This window comes from Catharus ustulatus, chromosome 27, assembly GCF_009819885.2.
Source record: "Catharus ustulatus isolate bCatUst1 chromosome 27, bCatUst1.pri.v2, whole genome shotgun sequence".
Classification (NCBI taxonomy): Eukaryota; Metazoa; Chordata; class Aves; order Passeriformes; family Turdidae; genus Catharus; species Catharus ustulatus.
The window spans coordinates 4440667-4453243 of record NC_046247.1 but is presented as its reverse complement, the minus strand read 5'-3'; the positions used below and the strand labels follow the sequence as shown (position 1 = coordinate 4453243).

At 44.5% G+C, this 12577-nt stretch overlaps 1 protein-coding gene across 1 annotated transcript; it reads left to right on the top strand.

The window, feature by feature from the left end:
• On the top strand, nt 1-3619 carry LOC117007753 (gastrokine-2-like). The gene is made up of 6 exons (XM_033081085.1): nt 1-21; nt 998-1051; nt 1533-1664; nt 2163-2273; nt 3064-3217; nt 3528-3619. The coding sequence occupies exons 1-6, from the start codon at nt 1-3 to the stop codon at nt 3617-3619; spliced, it is 564 nt and encodes a 187-aa protein (XP_032936976.1).
• Nucleotides 3620-12577: the final 8958 nt, after the last annotated feature.

The following is a 12577-nucleotide window of genomic DNA, read 5'->3' as shown; positions in this document are numbered from 1 at the left end:
ATGGAGGCCACCATGACACAGGTGTTTCTTCCTAGCATTTCTCTGCAAATTATCCATCAGGCTGTTAGGGATTGTGTTTCAGAAGACAAAATGCAGTTTGTGTGAATAAACAGCAGTGTTATTCCCAATGTAATTTAATTCTGGATAACATCCTGTTAAATATTTCAAAAAATAGAACCAGCAAGACTAAATTTTAAACCAGTGAATAATAGCCATTTGCAGAGTGATTGATTTACTGAGACTTACTGAGTGCTTTAAATATATCTGGGTCAGGTTATCTGTGCCAACCCAAAATTCAGATAGGAGGCTTACGACATGTAGATATGGACTTGTTCGAGTCATGAAGGAAAGTTCTGTCAAGTGTTTCCCACACCTCCAGCAAGATATAAAAGTTGAAGGTCTCTGGGATTTCCTTGCATTCTTACCTTCCGCAGCCTCTTGTTCTCATCTGAAAGAAAAATGAAGACATTTGTGAGTATCTCCATTTCTGTTGAACTTTTAATGCTGTAAGTTCCTCACTTTTAAAAACGAGTGGATAGAGAAGAAGATGGTCAAGTAAGTGGTGCAATACAGTGGTACAATAATATGATCTTTGGATGGAAAGAGAACTTACATTTCTTGGGTCAGCAAGTCAATGGAAGCCGCATTTGAGCAAAGAATGCAGAATTGGTTACGGTTCAGAAGGGGGGTTATTTATTATGTATTTAATAATTGCAGTTTTAGAGGCAAATCAAGAAGTAACATGGTATCAAGGAGAGACTTCTGAAAACTGCTAAAATATAATAGTTAAGTTTTTCTGCTTTTTCAGTTACAGGCAAAGGAGAGCCTGATAGCGAAACTTGACAATGAGGAATTGTAGTTGTTTTCAGCTAATATACATGCTAAGTAGGCAATTTTTCAAACTTATACTCCAGCTCCTTCCATTAGTTCATGGACTGGGTTTTTTATGGCACTGCCTGGTGTTTCTGATGAGTGAAAATTCTGATTCTTTTCACAGGCTGCAGTCCTCATTTGCCTGGGAGTCTTTTGGACTCAAACTTCTGCATTGAACGTGAGTAGTGATGAGCCTGTCCTGTACATCAGCGTTCAAAATGTGTTGGATCCCTGGGCAGGGGGAATAGAATAGGAGGAAAACCACAGAAGAAACTAAAACCAACAAGTTGCTTATTGTCAAGTGTAGAGAAAAAGAGCTTTTGCCAGAGGCTCTGTACAGGTGCAAAGTAACAAGACGTCAGTGGGACAGAGGTCCCCTTAGCTCAGTCAAACATTTGGAGACTGGAGCAGTCTTCTGCCAGTCCCTGCTGCCCAGAATGACTGGGATATCCATGCAGGTTTTCTTCAGCCTTCAGAAGGGCCTGTTTGGTAACTGACCTCCATCTCAAGAGCCTCCTCAGACTGCTCCAGGGTTCTTAAGGGATGTAGTATTTACTAAATACTGAAGCATTGAGGGAGGCAGAAAGCACTGGGGGTTGTTGCACCTGCTAAAGATGGAAGGCAGGTGATGAACAATGATTGTGTGCTTTTTACCAAAGAGCTTTCTCCTGCGAGATCCTGTCAGCAACTATGTCACTGGGACCATGACCGTCCACAATGAGGAGCACATCGTTGATGTCCACGTCCGCTCTGGCATCTACTCCTCTGACACCATTTTTGACTACCAACATGTGAGTAAATCCAAGAGTCTGCCTCGAATTAACCCCTGAGGAAACTTTTAAAATCAGAAATTATTTTAGTGTATTCTCACATCTTGTCCTGGAACACCATTTCTTTGAGGACTCCCTGCACCTTTTCTCCTCCTTGGCCATCTCCTTTCTTCACCTGTACAATGGGGCAGTTTAAAGGACTCGGAATGAAACCTGTAGTGGCAGTTACTGGAAGTGAGAAGAAGGTCCCTGACCTCAGTGGGGCTGGAGGTGAGGCTGGGCTGCCAGCACTCATGGGCAGCAGAAGTCGGTCAGAAATGATGCTTCCAGTCTCAGGGACAGGCACCAGGACAGGCTGGCTCCATTCCCCAAAGGAGACAAAGGAAATGCAGTAATTGCACAGCAACAGCTTCTGCAGCCACTTACTGTTCCTTCATATTGCCCCAAAGAGTAAAGAGCATCAATAAATGTCAGCATTAGCCTTTTCTAATGATTTAACATCAATTCTTTCCATCACAGGGGTATATTGCAACCAGGTTGTTTTCACGAAATGCCTGCTTTATCATGAAAATAAAGAAGGAATTTATCCCAGAGCTGCACGAGATTGGACAACTGGCTTTTGAGAGAGAGGTGATTTTGTGGGGAACCCTCGCTGCTGGCAAGGAAGGGATGGGAGCAGTGTGATGTGAGGGGCACTCTCCACTCTGCCCCTAAAGCAGCTCAGGAATGACTTGTGCTGTCTTAGCAATGATGGAGCTGTTCTGACAAGACACAGCTTGAAGGGAATATCATGCAGAACATTCTTTTAAGATAATGAACCATCATGGCCCCCCTGCAGTTTTATAGGGAGTTGTTGAGGTGTCTGGAGCTGTACAACCCCTTGTCCTTGGAACTGATGTAATGGGGCTGCTTTGAGGGGATCACAATATAAGTTCAGGCAAACTTTCCCTTTATTCATTGTCCTGCTGATATTTTGACCTTGACATTGCTTTACTTTTTTATTTTTTATTTCAGAACAGAAGGTAGAGATAAATTTACTTTGACCAGGTTTTGACTTCCCTATTCAGGCTGAGGTTTCAGAAGGTGATGGGAAGTATTGCCTGGAGGTGAACTGGAGTTCTGGCTCGTTTTGTGTCAGCCCAGTAGCACATTTACAGCAAAACTTGATGCCAATAATATAATTTATTATGGCAGCAATCAGCTCAGGCTTGCTGTGTTGACATAATTATTATCTAGTGAATTTTGTTACTGAATAGATTGAATTTTTTTTTTTTTTAATTAAAGCATGAAGCTTCTTCATCTAGTGTGTTTTGGTGAGGCAAAGGAAGGTGATTTTATGTTTGGGAACCTTCTCAAAGGGTGTCCCAGTAAAGTGAAGCTAAAGCTACATTTCTGATGGTGTTTAACATTTTCTTCTCAGACCATGAAGGATGTATACTCTCCAAATAATGTGTGGGCCCAGTTCCAACCTGGCAGTTCCAGGCAGGGGGATTTTAAAGACTGGGTTCTCTATGGAAAACACATTGAAAATCTCTGCACGGGGCTGCCTCTCTACCAGCTGGTGGCCACTGAACGTAAGTCACCGATCAGGGCATTGTGGCTCTGCCCCAGGGCACCTTCCTCCCCTTTGAACCCAAATCCTTGCGGTACCTTGGAGCTGTGCAGACATTTCTTCCTGTTGAGTTACATCACAAATGTTTTGCACAGTTGTGAGACAAACAGAAGCCTTGGATAGGGATATAATTGGGGGCTGAGATTTGAGTATCCAAGACTTTTCCTATCTGGATACAGGGATCTCATCTGGTAAGGGGATGCTGATACTGAGGTACACACTGATATAAATACTGGTACTGATACTATCTTCATTTTCTTGGGATTTTTCAGCACTAATGAATCTTGATGGCTGTGCCAGTGCCGGGATTCCAAGCATTTTGGGCCTTAAAATCTGTGAAGAACTCATTGCAACTGGATCTTGATCTTTGTGTTGCAAGGAAATGCCTTTTTGCATGTTTTAGTGATGGTAACCATGTTCTCCAGCAGGAGCAGAACTCGGGTACAAGGCTCAACCTGCCTATCCAAAGCTTTGATGCATAACAAGCCTATGACAGACAAATAAATACAATGCTTTAATAAATAAATAGAATGCTTTGTCTGATTCTTCTACCCAAAATCAGAACACAATGACAGTGGGCCTTGTGAGCTGCCCTGCAGAAAAGACAAATTTCCATTTGGTCCATTCCTGTGCTGGGGCTGCAGCATGGCCCAGACATTGGTTTGTGCTTCATAACGAGAAGAAACAGAAACAGAACAGATTTTTCCAGTGGAGAATTTCACTTTGGCATCAGCATCCAGGTGTTGGCTTACCTTCTGTAGGAGGGAGCAAACAGGTGAGTAAAGGGAGGAAGGAGATCCACATTACCCACATTTGCAAAGCAGCTTGAATTCTGCAGGGCCGCTGGAAATTTGCAGCCGTTTGAATGACTACAGTGGAACAAAGAGATTTTTGTTCTGGGTGTTTTCCAAGCCTGCATAGAGGACATTGTCCCAGCCCTAAAAAATTTGTACATTGGAATAAAGTTTTCCTTTCACACAATTGCAGGGCACAAAGAGCTGTGACCACTTGCTGTGTGTCCCACGTGCCTTTGTGTCAGGAGCTGATGGAATTGCAGGATGGGGCAGTGCTGGGGCCACCTGCCTGCTCTGGGCAGATCCCAGGGAAAGGTTGAACTCACACATCCTTCCCTCCAGGGTTTGGAAGGGGTGTTGTGGGGATGAAGACTGAATATTTCCAGTAATTTCACAACCATAAGGCTCACCGGACTATAAGGCGCACCCCCCGGGAGTCGGCAAATTTCGCAACTTTGTAGATCAGATAAGGCGCACTGGACTATAAGGCGCACTTTTTTTTTGCAGCAAGGCTCCGCCCCCAGTTCCCCCCATGCAGTTGCTGGTTGAGGCCCCGCCTCAACCCAGCAGTCATGGGCCCCCGGACCTGCCTGTACCCGGTGGGGCCGGGCTATGCCTGCCACTGCTCCATGCAGCGTCACTGGGGCCCCGCTGCTCCGGGAGTTCCCTGGCGCTCCGGGTGACCTGATACCGGCAAGCTCACCCCGTGCTGCCACTGCCCCGATTCCGGCGCTTTCCCCGCACTGCGCGGGGGCCGCCCTGATGCCGGTGGGCCCACCCTGTGCAGGGGACGCCACAATGCCAGCAGCTTTGCCACCCCGCCTGGGTTGCGCCGCTGCCCTTTCCCTCCCCCACGCGGCCGCTGCCCCAATGCCACTGGGCTCGCCCCGGCCCAGTGCTGGCCTGATGCCACCGCCGGGCGGGGTCTGTTCGGCTGGGGACTGTTGCGGGCTCGCACTTCTGGGGTGGCAAATGTCGCAACTTTGTACATCACATAAGGTGCACCGGACTATAAGGCGCACTTCAGGGTTCGGGGGAAAATTTTAGTCAAAAGGGTGCGCCTTATAGTCGTGAAATTACTGTGCTGTTTATTGGAGCTTTGAGTGGCGGGCAGTTTGTTATTTTCAAATCAGGCTCCTGGTCAAACCAAGAGCTATTTGATAAAAGAGCAGTTCATCACATGGTGAAGATGTTATTTTAGAATTACTGTATTCACAATAGGTTGCAGATTCTTGGTGAACAAAAAAATATTTCTGGGGTGTCAAACTTTGTTAATTAAATCCAGGAATAGTTGTTCTATGTTCTGTGAGCCCTGAAACCCACCGTAATAACCCATTATCTACCATGTAATTTTGAGTTAGAGAGGTAGAGTTCCTGGCCTTCCTCACAAAAGGAAGAATATTGTTTTTAGATTTAATTTTGGTTTGTAGTCTCATGGTATCAGTCAGGCCTGTGAGGAATGTATTTTTATATATTATGCCTGCATTTTGACCTCTGTTTGCTGTTTGGTAAATAAAGCTTCAGCTCTCCATCTGCTCTCACAGCCCCTCCAATGTCCAGGTGTCCAGCTCATGGAAACCTCTGGATGCAGCATCTCAGGGGCAAATCTGTTGTGAGGCTGCTGCACCTCTTGGTGTGCAGCTCCCAACAAAGACAGGAGGAAGCATGAGAAGAACTATAAACCACACAACCTATAGGGCCACGCTTTGATTCCTGCAGTTTTCCAGAGAAAAACTGGAAAAGTTTTCCCTCTGTTCCCACAAGAGCACACAGATGGGCAAATTGCAGCTCTGAATTCACAGCCCTTGAGCCTCGGCCAACAACCACAAAGATCATGCTAGAAAAGGCTGCAGAGCAAAAGAAATTTATTCTCAATTTAAAATAGCTAATCACAGGGCAAACAGGAACGTAGAGCCAGGTCTGAACAAAACAGAGAAAATTACTTAGGCAGGAGAAATAAGTTTCATATTTTATTTATTGATACTATATTTGCCCTTACTATTTCCTGCCATTTCCTTCTTTGTTGACTAGGCCACAGTTTACAATATGCTTTATGGACCTGCCCTGGACTATAATTAATCTATTTTTTCTTATCTTGCAGGTGCTTGATATTACAACTGAACTACAGGGAAAGACCAAAGAGGTAAAAATCAGCAATCAGTAAAATGTCCCCGAAGATCAGATCCAGTTGTTGACTGTAGTCTGAAAATGTCAATCTCTAAATCCACCCTCTATCAGCAAAGGCCCTGCACTGAATGTTCATGATAAGAAGGAAATCTCAGAATCATGGAGTTGGTAAGGTTGGAAAAGGCCTTTAAGGCCGTCAAGTTCAACTGTCCCACCACCACCACCATGGTCACCATCCAACCACGTCCCCAGGTGCCACATACACACAATTTTTGAACACTTCCAGGGATGGGGCACTGCACTGGGCAGCTGTGCCAGAGCTTTACAACCCTCAATATCCCCAATATCCACCCTGAGCTCCCCTGGCCCAGCCTGAGGCCGTTCCCTCTCCTCCTGTCCCTGTTCCCTGGAGCAGAGCCCAACCTGGGGCTGTCCCCTCCTGTCAGGGAGTTGTGCAGAGCCACAAGGGCCCTCCTGAGCCTCCTTTTCTCCAGGCTGAGCCCCTTCCCAGCTCCCCCAGCCACTCCTGGGGCCCCAGCCCCATTCCTGTCTCCAGACATGCTCCAGCCTCTCAATGTCCTTCTTGCCATGAGGGGGCAAAAGCTGAATATATTAACATATTAAACCTTTAATTCTATGAATCAGGTAACTTAGAGATGCTCTGTCTGATATGAAATATCTGCTCATGAGCTCATTAGGTATCACTATCTTTGTGGGTCATTTGCTGGTAGAGAATCTTTTTGCATTGTGATCCATGAGATTTTCCAGTGGGATGGATGGAAAATTCCCTCTGATTTCCATGGGAGGCACCCAGGGCCCAGCAGCCAATCTCAGGAACAATGGTGGAGTTGTGTTCTCAGTGCACAAAGCCCAGAGCTCGTCCCGATAACCGCCCAAGGTCAACGCGCAGCTGGGTAAGGTGGAGCTCGTTGGCACTGAGCACAAAGTTAACACCTGGAGAACAGCACAGCCCCTGGAATCTGCAGCAGGAGAGGGCCAGGGCTGCCCCGCTGGCACTGGAACCCAGAGCTGTCACTAAAATGGAAAAGGAGCCAGAGCAGGAGCTTAGATCCTAAAAACACATTGGCTGGAAGAGTCTAGAGAGGGAAAAGGTGTCAGGATGTGATTCATTATCTTGAAAGTTACCTGATCTTCCCAACAGCTCCTCTCCACCAAACAGGCACATTCTGTTCAGTTTATCTAACTTCCCAGCCAGGCTTGTTCTGTAAAAAGCAGGGAATTTATTTTATTCAGATCACAGAATATTCTGAGCTGGAAGGGACACACTAGAGAGCTTAGTGGGAGTGTCTGGGTGTGCCTGAGTGAGTATTTGGCAGCTTCTGTAAATTAAAATCATATTTATTCCTGACTGGAATATCAAGATAATGCTGATTGTTTGCTTCCAATTTTTTTTTTTAAAGCCTGAAAGGTGTTTGAAGGCATTCCTGGAATCCAAGCCATGGTATTGTTGATGCCACTGACAGCTAAAACATGTCAGGCATTCAGGGCAGGCAGGATTAGCCCACTCTGGTCATGTCTCCACCTCTCTGCAGATCAACTGTCCTGATCCCTGTGGGCAAGAAACCTCTGTGGTCTCTCACTGCTAAGGACATCAGATTTTCCAGTCACCTGTGTCGCACATTAATCCAAGATGCTTTTACTGCTGAGCCCATTCCCCTGAGAACCTCCCACCTCCCCAAATTTACCAGGGTACAGGACCATTTACCAAGGTCAAGGTGTGACAACTGCACCACTGGTGATCTTTTCAAACCCAGAGATTAATGTGGAAACTCTTGCCCTGTTGAGAAATACCTTTTAAATGCAAGACATTACTTAAATTAGGAGAAATTACAGATTTTCATGCATCTTGTCTGACAGGTTAAAACAAATTTTCCAGTTTGCATCAAGTCATGAAAAGAGACAGTTATTAGCTTTTTTCCCTTATAGGAAGAATTCCTAGTAGCAGGGAAAATTAAGCCAACCTGGAGAATTAAGCCTGCTAAATTAAATAGAAATTGCATGGTCTGGGCAGGCCAGGTGCGAATGAGTTTCTTCATCTGCTGGGTCTTCCCATCCTTTTTTTTGTACTAACAAGGCACAGTCAGGAGAGGAAGAAAAATCACCCATTTTAGAAGACCAAACTTTGCCCCTGGAGCGTGTCTGTAACCACTACTGCTGTGGTCAAGCACTGAACAACACAGCAATATCACGTGCAAGAGCAAAAGAGAACAAATTGCCCGCTCCAGCTTCAATCAAGGTGCCTGATTTTAAACACTCGGACTATAAATTATCAGGAGATGAGCCAAGCCTTGCACCATTACTTATTTAAAATAAGTGAGTATCTTGGCCAATGAGGCAGGCCAGATTTCCAAGGAATACACCTCAATCCTGGTGTACTTACTTGTTTCTACTGAAGCCAAGCACGGAGTGAGATTTCCACTGTCCACTAGATGGCAAATGGTTCCAACAACCTCGGGAGTTTTCTGGTGGCAGTCGGGACCCAGGTGCTGTCATTAGGGTGGAAAAAACGACTGTGAGCTCAAAAATAAAATAGATTTAGTCCTGTCAACCTGTTCCCCAGGAAGTAAAAGCTGAGTTAGGATACAAAGCATTAGAATTCATTCTTTCAGGTTTCCAAATCAAAAAAGTCTGTATCAAAAGTGGGATGTTTATTTTCACTTGTAATTGTGCCCCATTTGGTGATTAACTGGACTACTTTTTGATTTCTTAATGATTTTATTTTTTCTCTCTAATACATGTGTATATTTTTATATATTCTATTATATAATGAGACATTGCCTTCGCTGAGGTTTATCAATCAAATATTCCCAAGTGCTCCAGAAACACAAGCAGCAAAGTTCCACAAGCTCAAACATGAATGAGTGAAATCCTTTCACCCTCAGAAAAGGGGACCAGCAGCAGATAGGGGCTCAGTGTGACAAAGGTAAAGGGAGCAGCACTCGTTATCTCTCTCCTATCACCACCCTGGTGCCAGCAAGAGAAACCCGAGCAGCTCCTCTGCCCCTGCCCAGCCCTGCTCTGCCAGGCTCTGTCCTCGGGAGTGAAGGACCCACAGAGGGGTTCTGTGCTCTTGGCTCTTGTTTCATTTGGGTTTTTGGAGGGTGTTGGAGTCTGAAAAACAGAGGCCTCACAGAGTTCCTCAGAGAGAGATCAAAATGCAGGGTTTGAATTAAAACCTTTGGATGGATTAAAGTATATTAAGCCACACAGACATGAAATAGAGGTGTAAGTTTAAGTAAGTAAGTAACCAAGTTTAAGTAAGTAAGAATGCATTTTAAGTGCCTTAAAAAGTAAAATCATAGACATCAGCGTAGAAAACAAGTCTTAAAAAACAAGTTTCAGTGACAACTAAAAAACATAGTCCTAGATATCAGTGTAGAAAACAAAAACAAGTCTCTGTGAAAGCTCCAAAACATAGTTTTAGACATAATTAAAAATACAGAAAGAATATTGCTTACATTTTTCAGATAGAACAGATAAGGCTATATGCGTAGATTGTATGTAAACTTTCGTGCTAAGAAATTAGAATTCTAATAGGTTTAGAAGAAATGCTTCAGATTTGTGGGTTTTAGCTCATTCAAATAAGAATCCATGTATTGGAGTGAGAGCTCTCTCCTCCTCCACCATCATCATCATCACTACCACCACATGAAGAAGAAGAAGAAGAACAAAAGAAGAGAAGACCAGGGAGCACCTGCCTCTCGAGATTCTGTACCAGGCTGCAGCCTCTGATTCTGCTCAGACTCTGTACCAGGCTGCATCCTCTGCCCAGGGCTCTGTACCAGGCTGCAGCCTCTGCCCAGGGCTCTGTACCAGGCTGCAGCCTCTGCCCAGGACTCTGTACCAGGCTGCAGCCTCTGTCTCTGCCCAGGGCTCTGTACCAGGCTGCAGCCTCTGCCCAGGGCTCTGTACCAGGCTGCACCAGGAGCTGCCTCTAATCAGGACTTTGCTGCCATTTGGGACTCTATGCCGAAATCTTTCAGCACGGACTTGAACACTTGGGACGTTTTGCCTTTTGAGACTGATGTGCCTTTACAATCAACAACTTTATAGCAACTAACAACTGCTCAGCTCTTTTAAAGAGAGCTACAAACCCAGCAGGAGGGACCAAGAGCAGAGAGAGCCTGGCTGGAGGCTCTGTGCTCCTTCCAGGCAGGTCCTGCCAGTGCCACCACTCCCATGGCCACATGCTCTGCTGGCTTTGGTGTCTCCCACCCTCCTGTGAGTCCGTTTTTCTGCCCTTTTTTGCACCTCACCAAGAGGCAGTCAGACACAGGTGATCTGGCAGTTCCCACTTTAATTTTCTGAGGGTGTGTGCCAAGAGAGGATGGTGATTCAGATTTCAGGTCGCTCCAGCCATTTTTTGTTGGGTAGGAAAACAAATGTAGCACAAAGACAATCCTTTTGTAGCAGTGCTGAAAAAGGAGAAAACATCTTTTAAAAATCAGTTTGTATTTGCTGGTACTGGGATGAGAACTGAAGTGGGCATCAAATCAGGCTGCTGTGACAGCTCCTCACAAGCCAAGCCATGGATCCATGGAATAATTTCCCGCCTGTAAAGACATCAGTAGGAGCTGCTGCCGCTGGACCCTCATTTGCTTTGCCTCTTACAAACTGCTTTTTACAGCTGCCAATTAAAAAAAGAAAAAAAAAAGACATGTTGATATGCTCATTAAATTTGGAGAGGAATCAATGCTTCAGTTTGTTGTCTGGGATGGACGTAAGATTTTCCAGGTGAGGAGCATTCTACATCTGCCCTGTGAGCTCTGGCCAGACCCCTGGCCAATGCACAGCTACTCTGAGCACCCCAGAAAACAAAGTTACAGCAGCCAGGCCAAGGGGAACACAAATTATTTGTAATTTTTGCTGCAATTGAAGTCAAAATTAGTGAGGTGTTTGAGCCAGTTTCCCTTTAAAAAAAGGATGGAAAGGACAAAATTCGATATTCAGTTACATGGCAATCAAAGCAGAGAGAGGCTGCTGACAACCTTAATTTACCCAGTATAATTCCAGTCATTGAGTTAAAGAAAATAGAATAATACACTTTCATCTTTGAACTTTTAAGGCTAATCTTAAAAAAGTATTTTTTAACTAATCAATCTTCTCTACTGTTATGTACAATTTGCTTTCCCTTTCTGATTCCAACCCTAACATTAAACAAACAGAACAAATATTAGACATGCTTGTCTAATTTTTCCTCATGTTTTGCTGATGTGATTACAAGCTGTTGACTTAATCATTAATATCTCATGCTGACTTATCAGCCAACACTGCCAGAAAATATTCCATCTCTGCTTAGCACTCAAGTTCTCAGTTAAATAATTTCATGTTATTAGTCAAAATTTTCAACAAAATTATTTCTGCTGACCCGTGTCTGTTTTTTCCCCATTGTTGGAGATTAGAACTCCTCAGTTTTCAAACCCTAAGGAGAAAATTTAGTGATTATTCCCAACAACTTTGTTCATTTAGGACTGTGAGAACTTTTAAATGGAGCTCTCATTAAGGAAAAGAATGGTATCCCTCAAAAAGCCTGCTTGGATGTAAAGCTGACAAGGAAAGGGGACAAGTCTGGAAGGTTTCTGAAAGGTTTGCTTCTGCAATCTTGTTTTTGTCAGTGTCACTGGAGCTGCCCAGAGAGTTTCCTGAAGTTTAACACCCACATGAATACCAAAGCACCACAAAATAACTGCATGATGAGAGAAAGAATTTAAAAAATGTAAAATTAAAACTTTCTCTTGACCTTTTTCTGCCAAACTGTTCTGTGAAGGGAGTGTGATAAGAAGCCTGCAGAGTCCAAACCCCTGGGATTAAACAGCAGCTCCTCTCTGTTCATTAGCACTGCTCTCACTTTCTGTGTGAAGATACCAAATAGGAATTGATTTATTTTTGACCATGTCTCACCAGGTTTGAATTAATTGAGGGCTGAATTAATAAATTGTGGGACCATGAAAGGTATTAAATTTTTAGTATTATTAGAGACTGCATCCATATTTACCAAGGCATGTACCAAACTCACGGGAGGGGAGATAAATCAAGAGATTTTGAGACATTTGTCATCCTGCAAATGATATAAGCAATTAAATTCCAGCCCCTTGGATTATGTGTGCATTTCTATTGCCTGTGTTTGTTCATTTTGAGAATGAGCAGGGAAACAAAAACAGATTCAATGCTGGACTGTGACTGTCTCATGAAAGGATCTAAGAATTTCCTGGGAATCCCACTCTGACTGCAGGGCTGGGCAGTGAGCTTGGTGGGTGCCACAAATTTCCCAGCAAAGCCCGAGCATGGACGTGGCAGCTCCTCTGAATGTCTGCTGGAGGAGCTGGGAGACTGCAGGGCCTTTGCTGCACGTGGCTGACAGGACACTGACAGGAAGGCCA